Source organism: Astatotilapia calliptera, chromosome 23, assembly GCF_964374335.1.
Source record: "Astatotilapia calliptera chromosome 23, fAstCal68.1, whole genome shotgun sequence".
NCBI classification, from domain to species: domain Eukaryota; kingdom Metazoa; phylum Chordata; class Actinopteri; order Cichliformes; family Cichlidae; genus Astatotilapia; species Astatotilapia calliptera.
This window is the reverse complement of record NC_137443.1, coordinates 21,146,386-21,164,570: the sequence shown is the minus strand read 5'-3', so window position 1 is coordinate 21,164,570 and position 18,185 is coordinate 21,146,386. Positions and strand designations below refer to the sequence as shown.

The 18,185-nt window shown below is 40.5% G+C and overlaps 1 protein-coding gene across 7 annotated transcripts in view; it reads left to right on the top strand.

Annotated features, from left to right (window-relative positions):
- Window positions 1-18,185, top strand: part of agap1 (ArfGAP with GTPase domain, ankyrin repeat and PH domain 1) — a 139,519-nt gene that overhangs the window by 52,358 nt on the left and 68,976 nt on the right. For all 7 annotated transcript variants that reach the window (XM_080297830.1, XM_026158516.2, XM_026158518.2 and 4 more), the window contains 3 exons: window positions 9,629-9,756; window positions 10,879-11,034; window positions 12,569-12,661. In XM_080297830.1, the coding sequence (XP_080153956.1) occupies window positions 9,629-9,756; window positions 10,879-11,034; window positions 12,569-12,661 (377 nt within the window). The remainder of the gene's footprint in view (window positions 1-9,628; window positions 9,757-10,878; window positions 11,035-12,568; window positions 12,662-18,185) is intronic.

Sequence of the window (18,185 nt, the reverse complement as noted above, 5' to 3'; positions counted from 1 at the left end):
TTTCTGACATCACCAATGAGTGATGAAGGCCTTTAGCTGCTACTCTTTTACCCATCCTGCTTTGTGCTGTGTGACTGCAGTGCTGAACCTCTTTCAGACATTCAACAGGAGCATTTTCAAATGTTTGATCGCTCTGAATGCAACAGTTTTAGGACAGAAAGACACAAATCTGTGAAGCTGAATCATCAACAGGAGCAAACAAAAAAGCGGCAGAAAGGTTTCAGGAGAAAAGTTTTTTTTCTCTCTCTCTTATTGCAAATGGTAAACCCTGCGGCTCATTTTTCACACTCTGAGAGCACATTAATAAGAAGAGAGGCAGCAGAGACGTTAATGAAGCGGCGGGCGGGCGACCGGTCGGCAGGCGCGGGGTTAACGGCTGTAATTAGAGAGAGAAATGGATGACACGGACTCAGCGGTTAATTAGCAGCGACTCTGACGGCCTCTGGCTTCTTTCGCGTCCACCTGAGTTTCACTTTGAGTGGGTCTGATCAGATTCTGCCGCTCAGGCTCGGTTTACAGGGTTACAGGTTTGCTCTCTGACTGATGACGACGAAGAGCTGGGAAATCTGTCGTCCGCTTTACGATTGTTTAATGATTCACAGCTTAACCAAAGCCTGAAGCAGACATTTAGCAATCAAAGTCACAGAAATAAAAATATGTCAAGGTGAGGTAGATAGACTGCATGTTAGTGCAGAAAACTTCATGTACTGAGATGGAGCCCAGATGTTAAACACTTCATTTTCAAACTCCTGATTCTGGATTTCAGAGACGTTCTCTTCAGTGTTGACCCGCCCACAGGTGACCAACCATGCTGTGATATGAGGCTGAATCCAGAGCTAACCTGACGATGGTTTGAGGTGGAATGAATGTGACGAAATAAGGCGTTTGATTGCTTTGTTTTGATCCTGGATGCAGATTTTAACAATAAAAGCCCTGCTAATGATTTAAGGCAGGGGTGGGCAATTCCAGGCCCCAAGGGCCAGTGTCCTGCAGGTTTTAGATCTCACCTTGGGTCAACACACCTGAATCACATGATTAGTTCGTTACCAGGCCTCTGGAGAACTGCAGGAGCTCATTTAGCCATTTAAATCAGCTGTGTTGGTTCAAGGATACATCTAAGGCCCTCGAGGCCTGGAGTTTCCCACCCCTGATTTAAGGGCATTTCATATGTAAATTTTAGCTTGTAGTCATCACATCAGGTGACATGATCACCTCTTAACCTGCTTGTTTCATATCTCCCGCAGATCTTTGGCTCATATATAAACTTTTCTGTACGGAAACAGAAGTTAAGCTGAAAAAGAGGCAGGTGATCCCCTCTGTGCAGCGTCGCCTCATTTCAGGGGAACTAAGAGTATTTCTTACATCTCTTAATTTCATGCTTTTGCATTTATTTTTAATAAACTCAAAACAGACAAAAATGTTGTAAAGGATATAAGAAAGTATCATCGGCTTCTTCTTCAAATCGGGTTGAAATAGTTTAACGCTCAGTGCAGTTCATCTATGGGGACTACTTTCTGTGGCGGATGAAGTCCCTGTAAAGTGTGTGTGTCTGTGTGTGATGAGACAGCATGTCCAGAGAAGGAACAGACACAAGTCTTCATCCATCATCTGTGGGCAGTCATTGCTGAGTGTGTCCTGCAGGGGGCAGTGCAGCAGCAGCAGAGGCTCGCTGTGTCGAGCACAGGAAACAGTCGAATCCTCAGAGGAGCGAAACACTGCAGACTTTTAATTGTAAGAGAAGAAGAGCTGCAGTGTGTGTGTGTGTGTGTGTGTGTGTGTGTGTGTGTGTGTGTGCGCGGTCGGCCCAGGAGGAAGCTTTCCACACTAAACGCTGCCTTATTATCCTCTTAATTATTCCACTCTGTGTGTGTGTGTCTGTGTGTGTGTGCGTGTGTGAGACACTGTCTCCTTGTATTCTTCTCGTCATTATCCCAAATTAATCAGTTTTCTAATCACCCAGCAGAACGATGCAGCAGCCTGCAGCTCTGAGTACGTGCGTGTGTTTGTGTTAGTGGGTATTTATATTTTTACTGTGTGTGTGTGTGTGTGTTTGTGGGTTTAAATTTGAGTCCGCTTTGACTGCAGTGTGTCGGTCAGATGTGTGACAGATGGCTCAAGTGGGGTTGTCAGCTAAGAAGGTTGGTGGTTTGATTCCTGGCTGTTGAGCAAGATGCTGAACCCTGAGTAGCCCCGGTGTGTGTCAATGTGTGGATGTTATGTTAAACGTGTTTATGGGAAGAAAAAGGCGCTCATATAAATGTGTGTGTGTTTGTGTGTGTGTGAATGACGCTTGTAGTAGGAGTAGAAAAGCACAACATAAGTATAATTTACCATTTAGAGACAGAGAAGAAGACACACGAGCGTGAAACAGCAATGGGGACTTTATCATTACTATTATTTCTAACATTATTATTATTATTATTATTATTATTATTATTATTATCGTTGTTGTTATCATGGGTTTATATGGGGTAGGGGCACCTTTTGGCTTGTCTTTGGACACACCCCTGTCTATACGTTATGGTGTGTATGTAAATGTTTATCTTATTGTGTGAGCTACAATCGTGCTGCCGTCGAGCTGATTCCCAGTATCACCTGTTGGTTCACCTGTTTACAAAATAAAAGCCTGCACACAAACAGGAAGTTGGTGAACAAATAATGTCTGAAACCTACTTGCATTAAATTTGTATAGTTTTTTATTTTATTTGTTTATTTGTTTTATTTTATTTGTTGTTAACTTAAACCAGTTGAGACGTCATCTTATCACCAGGAAGTTTCATTTATACAAAAATAATACTTCAAAATTATTTACACATTATTTAAAAATCAATCACACAGGAAAAATACTTTACATTATATATTATATTAAAAACCTTAAATAAAAAAAACCCTACGTAGCAGATTTTCTTAAATGCTGAAGGTTTTGAATGGACTTTGGTGGGAGATGTTTGTGCTCTACATACACTTTTCTTCACCGTATTCTTACTTTTGTGAAATATCTGTTATTGATTGATTGATTTAAAACAGCAGTGTAATAGCTGTTATTGGAGGCTGATCGATGCATTTATTTATTGATCGATTCTGCAAACTTTCTTCTTGTTCTCTGATTTAAATGACATTTTGCACGCATGTCGATGGAGGGTGAGGTCACACTTTATGATGGAGCTGATGTTTCTGAGCGTATCGATTGTGCTTTAGTGACCTTCGCTGCACTTTCAGACGCCATCAATCGCGGCCGGTTGGCCCAGTGGTCGAGATGGGGGCGGGGCTTTAATTACCCAATGCTCATATTCGGCCTAGTAGTCAGCTGGGGCCTCATGGCGACAGGCAGAAGCTTGCAGTGCAGAAATGCTGATTGGCACTGATTTGACTTGATTTGTGTGTGTGTGTGTGTGTGTGTGTGTGTGTGTGTGTGTGTGTGTGTGTGTGTGTGTGTGTGTGTGTGTGTGTTAAATGTAATAGAGGCTTTGATGAGTCGCAGCGGCGGCACCGAGATGAGGAAGTTGCATGAATGACCACAACACTTAGCATTAAACATAATTGGCCCGCTTGTTGTAATGACGTTTTTTGAGCTAGGGAGGGGTGAGGAAGAGGAGGAGGAAGGTTTCATTCTGTATTTTATGCCGTTAAACCATCATTTTACTTTATTTCAACCCACCGAAGCTTTGATGAACCTGAAATTTTAACACATAAGAATATCATCGTGTATGATTATATATGGATACTTGTAAGAATCTAATTAGTTAATGATCCAACAGATCCAATAATAATCACATGTGAACTGTAGCTGGTTCATTTTGGGCATTTTAGCTGAAAAAAGTTACTTTTAACAGTTTGACAGCTTTTATATTTTTATTTAAAAAAATCAATTCTAACAATTTTGTAGCAAAAGTTTCACATTCAAGTTAAACATTTAGGTTCCCTGATGTGGTTTTATTAAAAAATTGGACCAAAGTGTCTAAGTAATGTCAGGAAGTAGCTAAAATGTTTCTCATAAATGCTGCAAACCTATGTTTGTATGTTTAAAGAGGTTATTTTGTTCTACTAAAATTGATTTACCCTCATTAAAAACCAAACAGTATTCACATCTGAGAGAGAACCTGTCAGTTTTTGACATTTCAGCTTCTCTAGTTCAGATGTTTCACCTCCTGAGTTTGGTTATATTGAAACATTGGACCAGTCAGTACTAGAAAAACCTGCCAAAAGATTAAAAACCTTTGTGTTTAAACTGCATGTCGTCTTTTAACCAGAATTACTTAACTTTCATAAAATGCAGAATTACATTCACACCTTTGCTGGAACCTGTTTATGCTTCTGCATTTTAGCTCTAAAAATTACACAAAACCATTTGGACATTAATCATATAAGAAACCATTTTAAACTCCAAGTTTTTTCTAGCATGATGAAACTATTCCTAAATATAATAAGATTTTGTAAATGATGCTGTTAATAAAAAAAATAAAATTGGTTAAAATTTTTAGCATTTTTTTAATTAAAACTGTTAAATTTTAGCGCAAATCTGAGTTGAAATGATGTTGAATCAACTGTGCTGTGATCTGTAGTCGTCTTTGTTTTCTGCTGGGCTTCAGTGTGTGTGTATATGCATGTGTGTGTGTTTAACATGTTTAACATGTAATTTGCTGTAATGGGAAGTGAAGCCTGGTCCAGTCAGAGAGGGGCGGGGCAAGGGGGGGTGACCTCTGTGTGAGGGATCGAGGGGGGAGGAGCACAAGGGTGACAGCCCTGCACTCCCTCGTCCATCAGCGCACTAATTTAATTAGCCTAATTACACCGACGTGAACCCCAACACACACACACACACACACACGCGCGGGTCCTCCTCCTCCTCTTCTCCTTCTTCTTCTTTTTGGTCCATGTCAGAGTGCAGACTGAGGATGCTTCGTTAGCGCTCACTAACGAGCTTTAATGACCACACACGCTCTGTCAAACAGTCACTCAGAAACATTCCTGCGATATAAAAATCACATCCAGTGTGTAAATATTCACACACTGACACCACAAACACACTAATCTGCAAAGAGCCGACTGCACAGTTTTTATTTTTGGGTTATACTAGAGTAGCTTATCTTACACTGGACCTTTATGCAGCTCCTGTCATCCAAACAACAGCAGACGTGCTGCACATCAGATTTGAAAATTCAGGGTTTATAAAAGTAGAGAGTAAACCAAAAATTACATTTACACGCGTGTCCACGGTGCCTTTGAAACAAATGGATTTAAACCTTTGCAAAAACAGCATTAAAAAAGTCTCCCACCCGAGCTCAAGTCATCTGGATTTGAACATTAATGGTTTCTTCCTTTGGCTGTTCTTAAATAGTTAAAGTACTCCTGAATAAAGCTTTACTTCTAACAAACACATAAACATGAACAGATAATTTTGTCATTTGACAAACATCAAACCAAAGTCAATTTCCTGTTTTGATACTTTAGGAAAACTGATCTGGATTCATACTAGAATTTCCTGGCTTTTTCCTCCAACCATGATCCACCGTTCCAACAAGTTTCGTGACATTTGGCTCAGCATTTTCTTTTTTCTTTTTTTAATGTGACCTTGAAGCACCACACGTTCAGATAGCACACCTGCAGCAGCTGCGGTGTTTGACTTTAACATGTAAAGAGTGAAACGCTGCAGTCAGCTCCGCCCCCCTCCCCTTCATCTTTATGTGTGAGCTGGCGGTGCAGCCCCGTCATAAATCTGATCAAAGGGGAGACGTTTCCATTAGAAGAAATGGCAGCTTCTCAGAGCAGAACTGAGATTGATGGATAAAGTTAAATTGCATTAACCGTGCAGTTTAAATATTTAGCGCAGCCTTATCATAACTGTTCTTAACACTTAAAGTAATATACAGCCTGCCAGGTGCAGGACGGACACGCTGACATGCATGTGAGAGGCTCAGTCCTCTGTGACTTTCTCACTCTGGGATTCAAACTTTGTTCTGATCAGGGCCAAAAGTCTAACTGGAGCTACATTAACTGACCACTGGTCACTATCAGTACATCGTTACCAGCGAAAACTCCAAAAAATGGTGTTAGTAAAAGCTGGAGATGTTTCGTTTTTGGACTGTTGCTCAAACAAAACAAGAAATTTAAAGATGTTAAATGATCCAACACTTGAATGATCTATTTACTTTACCCTTGTCAAAAAAAAAAATCTGTTGGGATGGATTTATTAATTAGATGAACATGAATATTGGACGATCTTTAGCCGTCATGAGCCTATCAAAAGTGAAACCACTTCCAGGAACGTGTCCCTGTATACCAATAATAACTGAAATAAGTAGTAGGAATTACTAATGAGTGTTTTGCCATTATAAATATTATGTAGCAAGGAAGTGCAAATGTTTAAATTTGTTAGAACGGATGCTAAAAAAGTGTTTATCCTTCCTTTATGTCAGCACAAACTCCACTGGAGAACAGAGCTAGTATTCGTCCACTGATTTTGCAGTGTTAGTTAGCACGTTGATGTTGTTTTCATTGTGCAGCTGATACGAAACCAGAAGAAAACAAAAATGTGTTGGTGAAGAAGAAGAAGAAGAGTCATTCACATAAAGACAACAGTGAAAATCTCTGGTGATATGAGATGATTTGAGAACTTCAAAATCATTTCACACGTTCCAGAAACTGATCAAAATCAGATAAACTGAAGCTGAGCTAGACCAGGGCTGTCAAGCTCATTTTTACAAAGGGACACACTTGAAAGGCAGGAGATCCGTCCATCCATCCAGGAGTCTACAAGTCCATCCCCACTGTCCTGGATGATGTTGCATATCCCAAAAGGGCCTCAGTAAACGAACAGTCGTTTATCCATTAAACAATTTAATCAAACAATAATCTACTGCCAACATAATCAATCTTTAATTTTCTTTTTCTTAAAGGCATGAAAATGAAAATCAGATTACTGTGGGTATTTTCAATACAATAGCAAAGATAAAAGGATCTTGACCTTTTGTAGTCTACATGCAACATACAGATGAGGCCTCTAGTATGACATGAATCGACATAAAATATAAAAATGGCAACTCTGCAATTTTTTAAAACCTAAATTGATCATTAGGCTGGATTAAATCTGCCACATGGCTGGATTTGGCCCCCAAGCGTTGAGTATGACAGATGTGATGTAGACTGTACTTTGTTGTAATTCCAGTCTGCACCACAAGATAACAACTGATACGATATGTAACCTTTATTATGCAAGATACACACACTGGTAAATGGGTGCCCCCTGGTGGTGAAAGTTTGTTAAATTTTGCAGAGGACAATTACAAAAGTGTTCTTATCAAGGAGAAACTGTTGGTGCGAATTCAGTAGAAAAATCCCGCAATCAGTGTCAGACCAAATGTGTCCAAGCTTCATCAAACAAGCTAATCACCGTCTCAGCATTAACGTTGATCCCGTGGAGCTAAAAGCAGCGATTTTTGATCAGACTCGCTCCCTTTCATCGTCTGTTTTTGTTCTGAATGGCTCCATCGTGCCGCAGAGGCTTCTTTTAAACACCTCCGAGTTTCTTCTCTCTCTTTGCTGCCCTTGGCTCGGCCCCGTGTCACCTGGAGGTAAATGTTTACGACTGGGTCCTCATTAACGAAGCCGGGGCCTTTAACGAGCCCAATTAAAACAATGGCTTCATCTGCGAGAGCATGAAACAAGCCAGTGTTTATTGGAACAGAGATAATGGAGTCACTAAAGTCTTAACTCTCTCCTGTCTCCTGTCCAACACTCGGCTCCACCAGCACATCATCAGACAGACACAACAGTTTGATCGCTCCGAGCTTTGGTGCTGACCTGCTGGGACCAGATTTTAGTGTAATTATTTACGGAGGCTGGTGAGACTGACTGACTGAGCGCGCTGTGTGAACACCATTCAACCAAAGACCTTTACTGTTGTTTTCAGTTTGAAAGGACCAGGTTTTCCTCCAGGAGTTGTAAAGGACTGTTGTCAGAAAACAGAAGAAATTTCGAAAGATTTAATTAATACTAGAAAAACAAAAAGACGTGATACAAATAGACGATATTTAGGGGGAAATCTCTGAAATTTTGAAATATAATAATATAAGTACTACGCTATCCTATGTTTATTCCAACTTAATGTTTAACGTTTTCATTGATTTTGGGAGCTAATTATATATGTCAACATTAGATTGCTACTGTCAGCCTGCATATTAGAAAAACAGGAAGAGAACGTGAGAAATATACTGCTGAGGGCTAAACCAGCTGTAGCCACATACAGCCTCAGACACACAAGCCTAGAGACCAGTTAATAGCTCCATGGCGACCATGGGCGGCTAGAAAAAATTGTGCAGTCCCCAACAGGTTGGCAAGTAGTTGCTAGAGGTTGCTGGCATTGCAATTGCATCTACGGGTGACCAAACCAATCGCAATCAGGTTTTTTGTGCAGCACTCTCTTTGAAACTGATTTCACCCAGCAACAGCCAACAATCAATTGCCAACTTAGCAACTAGTTGTTCACATGGAAGCAGCTACCGGTCTCTAGGACTATATATAAGCTATACTTTGCCTGCCACCAGTTAGCCCCTTTCAGTAGGTGTTTGAACTTATATCACCTTCTATAAAACCACCAGATTGCAACAAATAAAACAACCGTTTAAATTGAAAATTGCTAGCCTTCCAAAAACGTACTTTTAGTGGTGTAAATCAAACTTCTGCTGATTCTTGAGCTAAAAACACTTCATTGGATTGAAGAGGGGTAAACTTTTGTCATAATGTAGCAGTACTTTGTCCCCTCAGGGTGGTGCTCAGGACACCAGCTGATGTTGGTGAAGACGTTCAACATTATAAGTGAAAGAGTGCGGTTTAGTCTGACCACTGTATGATTTTAAATCATAAATCTGACATTGAAGCCCTCCACCACTCTCAACAGTGCCGAGCAGTCATTATTCTCCCATTAATATCCTAAAAGGTCCTCGTCAGTCAATGAAGAACCCTCCTCCCCCAGCCATTATGAGCAGCCAATCAGAGGAGAGAATGCTTGGATCTTCCCTGCCTCAACCTGACTTGAGTTGTACTGAGGATCATAAAAACATCAGTAGAAATGATGTTAAGAGACTCCATGTGGTTATAATGTGGAAGATGCCTAATTTAAAACAATGACAGAAGAATTAGGAATTCAAACAGACACGTTTGTTTCAGACGTATTCTGGGTTTTAATGGACAAAAGGTGATTCCCCCCCCCCCTTTTTTTTTTTTCTTCTAAATTAAAGTGAAAATGTAAATGGTGACTTTCACTGCCTTGTTTGTGGCTCCTGGGTTAAACCCTTAGCTGCTTTTAGACTGTAAAACGGCTCCTCTGAGCTTTATATACACTTTAATAAAACCACCAAACTGAGAGAGGGGCTGGTTACAGCTCAATAAAACCAGACACAGACGCTTTTTTCTTTTTTACATGATGCCAGACATGAACACACTTCACCCCGAGGATGTGATGATGACAGCAGGCAGTAGGTGGTGCTGATTTTTAAAACCTAAAAGGGGGACACCATGTTCCTCTTTGAGCACTGATATTTTCTTTTTGTAGTCACCTCACTGGTTGTTGGACCTCACTGAGTGTTTCGGTGTACTTTGGTCTGATTTGTGTGTGTTTTGTGTGTTGCAGTTGCCCAGAAGATCGTGGCCACCAGGAAGAAACAGCAGTTGTCCATCGGGCCTTGCAAGTCACTCCCCAACTCCCCGAGTCACTCGTCTGTCTGCGCCACACAAGTGTCAGCCGTCCACATCAGCCAGGTCAGAGGTCACACAGAGTCACATTTGCATTACATTGGTTTACAGTCATTACATAGCACTGCTGGTTCATCAGTCAGCTAAAGAGGCACCATGTCACATGTTGTCAGCTAGCCTCTTTGATTGTAGTTGAACACCTTCACTTTGTGCCATTGCACTAATTACATTATACAGAAGTTAGTATAATGGAGCTGATGAATCCTTCTTGTGATGGTTAATTTGTAACATTAGGTGTTACCATACCAGCCCATAGAGTTTGAATGAGTTAGCTGACCTGGTGAACTGTGTCTGAGCTGATGAAGGTCATGTGACGATATGAACAGCTGCTAAATGGGCTTTTTAGTTAGAGCCCTCTTCTCATCCCCAACCTGTCGCAACAGATACCCGAGCCTGGTTCTGCTGGAGGTTTCTTCTTGTTAAAATGGAGTTTTTCCTTTCCACCGTCACTAAGTTTTTGCTGAAAGTGGGCCATTAACTGTTGGGGTTTCCTCTGGCTTGAGGAGACTGTTGTTGTGAATGAATTGATTTAACTAGATACTAAGGGCAATAAAATCTTGGTCTTGGCAGTAAATCACAGCCTATCTCTGCTGAAGCATGGTGAGATGAAGCTGAAAGCTCTGGAAAAAAAATCCTCAGTGGACCTTTAGTCTAAATGATCAATTAAACCAATCAGATTTTTCTGAAATAAAGAGACATTTGCACTCAGTGTTCATAGCTTTTAGCAAAGACGCCTATATCAAAAATCAAACACATTCCTGGAGAACATGAACAACAAACAAACTGCTCCAACATCTGCCTGAACCACACTGTGTGCAGCTCGAGCTTCAGGCCGTTAAACACTTCGATCCTCATCCTTCAGTCCTGCATCGATTTCTCATTAAAAAGCCATCGCTCAGCTCCCGCGTCCCCCAAGAGAGTGGCGTTTATCTCTCCGCTGTCCTTACAGACGGCCCTCTGTGCTCTCTCAGCTCTGTCTGATTACTGTCAAGTACTCCAGGAAACTGCACCTTAGCCATGACCCCCCATTTTCAAAACACTCTCAGATTTCACCCTAAAACAATATGACTCTGCTTCCTTCTCTCTCCTTTGATCTTTTCCTGCTTTTCTGCTCCTCCGTCCTTTCAGACGAGTAATGGTGGCGGCAGTTTGAGCGACTACTCGTCATCTGTGCCGTCAACACCGAGCACCAGCCAGAAGGAGCTCCGTATCGACGTCCCGCAGACCACCAACACGCCAACACCCGTCCGCAAGCAGTCTAAACGCCGCTCCAACCTCTTCACCGTGAGTCGCCATCAAACACGCAGCCCACAGAAGCCACGGAAAAAAATATTGCACCAGACTTCCGGTTTTGTAGTTATGGACATCATTTCTAATCTATCACAAAGCTTTTGCGTGTAAATTTATAAAAAGAGACTAAATATTAGGAATCTGTCCAGGTTCAAACGTTCCCACTCAATGTTCTCATTATTACGCCTGATTTTAAATCCAAGAACAGTTTTGAAATACCTGATTTTTCGCTATATGGGAGTCCCAGAAATAGTTTTAATAAAGCACGATTGCAGTTTGCTGCCCGTTTCAGTTTTGCAATGTTAACTGTAACAGCTAATTTAGTGTTAGTTTTAGTCATAGTCTTTTGTTAAAGCTAAATTGTTTTAGTTTTATATAGCATAAGATTATCATAGACTGCATCCAAAGTTGTTTTATGACTTCTGCTATAAAGTATAAAAGTCACAAAAGAGTATTATTTTCTCTGACATCAAATGTGAAACGTGTGCGTGTGTCTACTCTCTTGTTCCTCCCAAGCATTTGATTGTTACATTTTCATGATAAACCCGTGAGGCTTGGAAGCACCTGTAGATTAACCAAACTGCTTTGCGTGGTGACTTGATGGCTTGATGCACAAATGGCTTTTCTTTTTCTTTGTCTGTGGTATTGAGAAAGAACTTTACGTCCTCTTGACCTTATAAATGATCATGTTTACATGTTTTAAAACTCCCTAAAGTCGTGTAAAAAAGTCGCTCTTTCATTCTTTTTTTCTTTCCTACTGTAAAATCTTTCAGAGCTTCCAGTTTGAGCACATGAGATTCATCAGCTGTTGGAAAATAGCTGGTGTGAATATTTTCCACATTTTACTGAGCACGAACTGAAAGAGCAAAGTCACAGACTGAAAGTAAACTGTCACTGTATGCTGATGATGTGATGCTGTTTATTATAAAATTTCAATCAGTTCAAACACAGTCCAGTTTCAGGGACTCCAGCTATCTGAGGTAAAGCTTTGCAGCTACAGCTGCACCTAATAAAAAACACTTTAATTCAACTTAATACAATTTAAACAGGTAAGTTGTAAAGAAATTCACCCCCTATCCTGTATGATGGGGGAAATATATTTTTTGAGATCAAAACAGTTTCTGTAGCTGGCTTTTACAGCCATCATATATTTTGGGTGTAAAGTTGGGCATTTTAATATGTGAGTCTATGGGGACTGACTGGCTTTTTGAGCCAGCTTCTAGTGGACATCGAGTAGCAGCTTTTGGTACTTTTATGTCTAAGCCCAAGTTGGCCTTTGTTGTTTGATGACATGTTAAATGAATAATCAGTCAACTGGAATCAGTATATTTTTAGTAACTGAATCATCAGTTAGTCCCTTCTCTTTGAACTCTTCCAGGATTTTTTAGAGTTTTCTTGACTAAAGATGATTTAATCACTCTACATATCAGACATGTCTGCAGTAGCTGTTGACTTTTACTAAACTGATATGTTGTGGTTTTTGCCTGATGTGTTGATACTAACTCTTCTTATCTGGTCTTCTCCACAGTCGAGAAAGGCGAACGAGGCGGACAAGGACAAGAAGGGCCTGGAGGCTCGAGCCGACAGCATCGGCAGCGGGCGAGCCATCCCCATCAAACAGGTGAGACTTCCTGTCTACTCTGCTCGCTCGCTCTGTGTGTTTGAAGCTTCGGCCTTGATTAACAGTGAAATCACACACTTGACATCAATTAGAGTGAGGGGCTCTCCTGGGTCCTCCAACCAGATCATTAGGAGAAGGAGAGGGACGGATTCGCCGTCACTCCTGTTTCTTCCTCCCCTCCCTCTGTTCATCCATTCATCTCCCGCTTCTCTTCTCCCTTCAAAGCCGCTTCCTTTTCTCTGGACTTCTTCTCCTTCCTGAGCTGCTTGATCGCGCCGTTTTAAAGGAATGAAAGAAGGAGAGGAAAGAGGCGACCGTCTCCACTGCGAAACGTCCCTGCTGCGACAGCGAGGAGAGCACCTGAAGTGGCTCTTAATTTGTTGCAAACAAGCTCCCCTTGTGTGGAGCAGCAGAGAGTGAGGAGGGGGTCTCCTGACGAGCAAATCAGGCAATTAGCGAGCTCTAATCGTGGCCTCTCGAGTCGCTGCCGCGGCCTCGTTTGTACTCTCCTAATGAACAAATCGCATCTCTGATTAGGCGCCGCCTCGACAGGAGAGAGCGAGAGAGGGGCTGCTGTTTGTGTTCGGGGTCGGCGTTTAAGAAACGAGCCCGCTGTGATCGCACAGCGGCGTCGACAGTAATTGCAGCAGAACGTGTGAAAATCCCTCTTCAGCTCCCAGTGGCTTCAATTGCATTTTCGTCGTCTTATTCTTTTTCTTCTTCTGTGGTGGTAATGCAGCGGTGGATCTCAGCGGGCTGTTTGAGCGCCAGAAAGACGTTACATTATGTTGTTAATCATCTGAAAATGGAGCTCAGCTGAAACGTGCCAGGTTTCATTTTTAAACGAGCACCTCATTACGTTCACACAGATTATTCTGCTGCTTTAGTCTATGCTGTGTTCAGGTCATGTGGGAATTATGACTTCTGCTAAATCACTGGTTACTTCATTCCAAATTAAATTTATTTTACTTATCTCTGGTTTTTCAGTATTTTAATGTCAATCAGCTGTTGTGTTTCCAGTATCCTCACTAAGACGTTATTCTACAGTAATTATCTGAGATCATAACAGTACTAACTATGTGTGTGCTATCAGAGGATCATATAACTGGTTTAAAACATAATAGTGGCTATATACTGTGAGGGAAAAACTCAATTAAAAAAACAAAAACTCAAAGATTAACAACAAATGAGATTTTCTCACTATGTCAACTTTTTTTAAGCATCTTAAAAATTTAGGAAACAATTATATTCTCTTGACTTAATTCCAATTCAGTTCAAAATTAAAAAAATTTATGGAACAAAAACATGAAAAAAAGATAATTTACTCAAATTAAAATTGAAGTGTCAGCGAGAAAATGTATAAATGTATAATTTTTGGTGAAATAAAAAAATAAAAAGGTGTCGCCAGCACCCTTTTATTTTAAATAAATAATAATAATAACTAAAATAACTCTCGAAGCATTAGAGAAATTTAAAATCTGAATATTGAGATTTTTTGAGATTATTTCATTTCTTCTGGATGCTTGATGTCGATCCAGAAATATTAACATGTAGTGAACACATGAAACTACAGATTTCATCAGGTGAAAAATGTTTCTGTTCGCCTCACATCCTAACCTCACAGTCAGAGGACCACTGTTCGTTATCCAAATTCATGCTAATAAAGCTGGACGCAGACTCCGCCTCCTCCAGAGCAGAGTGAGAAGAGGAGGAGGAGGCGCTGCGAGGCTGAGCGCAGAGCTTCCTCCTGTTGTATTTTTTGGAAGTGGACGTTAATTGATTTGATGGTTCCCTGTGGCCGCTCTCGCCTCGTCTCCTGCCTGCTCCTCAGTGTCGACACTGGCTCAACACACCGCTGACCTGCTGCCTCATTACACCGCGTGTGTTTTAAATGCACAGTGTGTGTGTTAGGAAAGAGGCTGCTTTTCACATTCAAGGTTCAACTACCTTTTCCCCATTATCGCTCCATTTGCACTCCATTTTACTCTGTATGTGTGTCTGCATCTCTGTGTGTGTGTGTGTGTGTGTGTGTGTGTGTGTGTCATTAGCATCGTACTCACACTTGTTTTTAATGAGACTCTCTCCCTCACCTTTTAGTCTCGAAGCACGAACCCATTATTTTCTCATCCAGGTGTTTTACTAAACTTATTTTATTTGCTTGCACCTTGAAATGTTCAGTATTAAAAAAAGCTCATAAAAGGAGAAAATAAACAGGCTACATTAAATTAAACTGCACTGAAATTAAAAATAAAACAAAATTAAATTAAACTACCATCTATTGACCTGAAATGTGCAAAAATTGGCAAATTGTGTGTAACTAGTAGAAGCCACTATTCAAATTTGGCATCTTTACCCATAGAAGGCGCCTTGCTGACTCTACAAATTTTCATGACAAAAAAAATAAAATAAAACATTTCTAAATTAAAAAAAAACAAAACAGTAGCTTTTATCTTAATAACCCAGAGGTGTGGATTCACCCATTGCTTTATAAAACCTCAATTATGACTATGACCATGTTGATGCCTGATTAGCGAGCTCTATTCATAAACTATATAGACACAGGAACAGATGATAGTTAGTGAGTTGTTAGTAATTAACTTGTTTACTAAAATGCTACGAATAACTGCATTAAAAATCTCCTGAAAGGTACAGACTGAGCATAAGCTATTACTATATGCTGATGATGTAATTCTATTTATTACAAAACTACACACAACAATCCAAACACAGTAAAATTAACCCCCTTTGCAGCCATTATGAATAGAATACAAGACATTTTTTGTAACAAGCTGTAATGTTTATTTGTGCTGTCGAGTTAGATATTTGAACATGGTGATTGCCTCAGTTTTGGAGCCAGCCCCTAGTGGACATTAGGGAAAGGGCAATTTCTGGTGCTTAGTTTCATTTTTTTTCTTTTTTTTTTTTTGGAGGTTTAAGCTTCATCTTTAAGAAAGAAGCAGTTCACACCATTCAAATTGCTGGTAAAAATTATACAACATCTCTTTCACTGGCTGTGATAACTTTTCCTACTTTAAATTAAATTTGTCAGGGACATTTTCAGTCTGAAATCTTTCTGCAAAACCCATCTTGATCTCATGACCACTAAACTGGCCTCTGATTAACATTGTACTGTCGAGGTAGAAGGCAGCTGGCCTTAAAAAGCAGCATCAAGGTCCTCACTAAACAATGAAAATCTGAAATCGAAGCTTCATAATAAATGTTTCAATGAATAAACCTCTATTATGTTTGTTGCCCTGTCAATCAAACAGAAAGAGGGGGGGACTTTAATGTCTTCTTCTATAGAGTTTCTGTAGAATTTCTGGAGTAGTAGCTGTCTTCTCACTGTCACCAGTCACCTTCTTCTTCTTTCCAGTTTATTAGTGTCACCTGTGTATGTGTTGTACCTGAATGTGTGTGTGTCTGAGCCACTTGTTGCCCGCCCTGATCTCATTAGAGCGACTCTTAGCGTGACACTCGACAACTCAAGGTGACGGCGGTTCACTTCTTAAAGGGGAACGCCTTCGTTAAGAGAGTCCAGAGCTCATTAAGACAACACACATACACGCACACACAGAGACAGAGGCCAGGTCACTGTGGCTGTAATGAGAACAGGGCGGATCTCGACTCTGACACTATTAGCCAAAACAAATTCACACAAACACGTAAACACGCTGGTCATGAGTAGCATTCACAGCAGCGAAGGTTTGTCTCTAGTTTTTCTTTTTCTTGTCTGGTTTTCAGTGTAAAAAAATGACACAAAGACTGTCAGTAAAAGTAAAGACACTTGGTTTGGTTTCATGAGACAAAGAAAACCGGCCCATTTTTTTCTGATTGATCCAGTGATTAGTCAGTTAATCAGGACACAGTAATTCTAAGACCTTCGGTTTCCTTTCTAGAAGTTTATCCTCCTTTCTGACACTTAGACTAAAACATATTAATGAACATCATGTTTTATTCAGTAAAACTTAAAAATAAAAACTGAGCCCCTTAACTGATCAGGAAAGGACAGAGATCAAGGCAGACGAGGGCTGTTTTCTTCTATACAACCAGAGGTCTTTAGGTTTAGGTTTCTGTTTTATACTCTCAGAGGTGTTGTTATGTGACGTAGCTTAAAAATGCTTCATTTAACAGACATGCTAGCATTAGCGTAAACAAAAACAACTCAGGGTTGCAATTGATCCCTGAAACTAAACAAACCCTCCATGAATCAAATATATTGCCCATTTTGAACATGTTTTTTCTTGGATAGTCAAATTTCCTGCTATGTTTAAGTGTACTGTAGCTGCTAGCTTCTTAAGCGTAGCTTGCTTGCTAACATGATCTCTGTCTAAATGTGATACAAAGCCACATAAGTGTTATGTCCCTGTTATACAATATAATGTTGTTGTTTCCACATTGGAAGATGGTGACAGCATCACTTCAGCTTTGCTTTTATTTTATTTTTTAATCAGTCAATTTATTTATTTATTTATGATCTCCGTACACCTCTTTGGCAGCAACAGTAAAGCGTGTGAGGTTACAACAACTGAGAGCTACATGACGGGCTGTAATGACACGAAAGTACGGCTTGTGCCAGCGGAAGTGACATCACTTTTATCATGCGGTGCTGTTTGTGAGGACAAGAAGGGTTATTGAGCTGCTGTCTAAAGCCGGAACAAGAGGACATATAAACTGTTCCTACTTCTTTACTTCTTTAAACCACCGAGGAGTAAACCACTTAAATATGTTTGCAAATGCAAGTGAAGCTCCAGAGTGGTGCGTTCAAATGTGGTATTATAACCTGGAAATTTTCCAATCCATCCGCTCACCATTGTGTAATGAATATTTGATTTAATAATGAACATGTTTATGCTAATGAACTCTCTGAGGGATTACATTCACGTCTGCCACCTGCACGATGAACCAAAGCAGGAAACACATGTGGTGTTGAAGCTGAAACCTCCTGCGAAGATGCTCCACTGCGACTCGAAGCCACAGAGGAAATGCTGGCTGTACCAACACCCGATTGGTCGTTTTTTTGTTTTTCTTCTTCTTCTTCTTTTTTGAAGTGAGCGGATGCGTCCAGCTTTGTTTACAGAGGCTGTTGACGGCGCAGGGTTCCTCCGACATCTGCTCCACGCCACTAATTAGCCGATAATTACCGGAGAGAGAGGGAGAGGCTCGCTCATGTCTCTGTCAAGCGGCTGACCGAGGTGCTTTGAAAACCAACAATCTAACAAATTAATTTCCTTCGACACAGCAGCCGAGCCTCTGGGACCGGACACACTGGAGAGGTGCTCGTTGTTGGGGTTTTTTTTCCCCCTCTTTTTTTCTGTAAACCTTTATTTACTTTGGGAAGGTTCACTGAACTCACCTGAGAAATAGGGAGGACAAACACTGCCAAAATCAAAACAGAAACTTAAAATTCTTAAAACTTTATCTAATTGATTTTTGAATATTTCTCTGGATCCTTTTTATCTTACTTTATTCATGAGTTTCACAGGCCTCTGTCATCAGTATGATAATTACCTTGCTTAAAAACTCA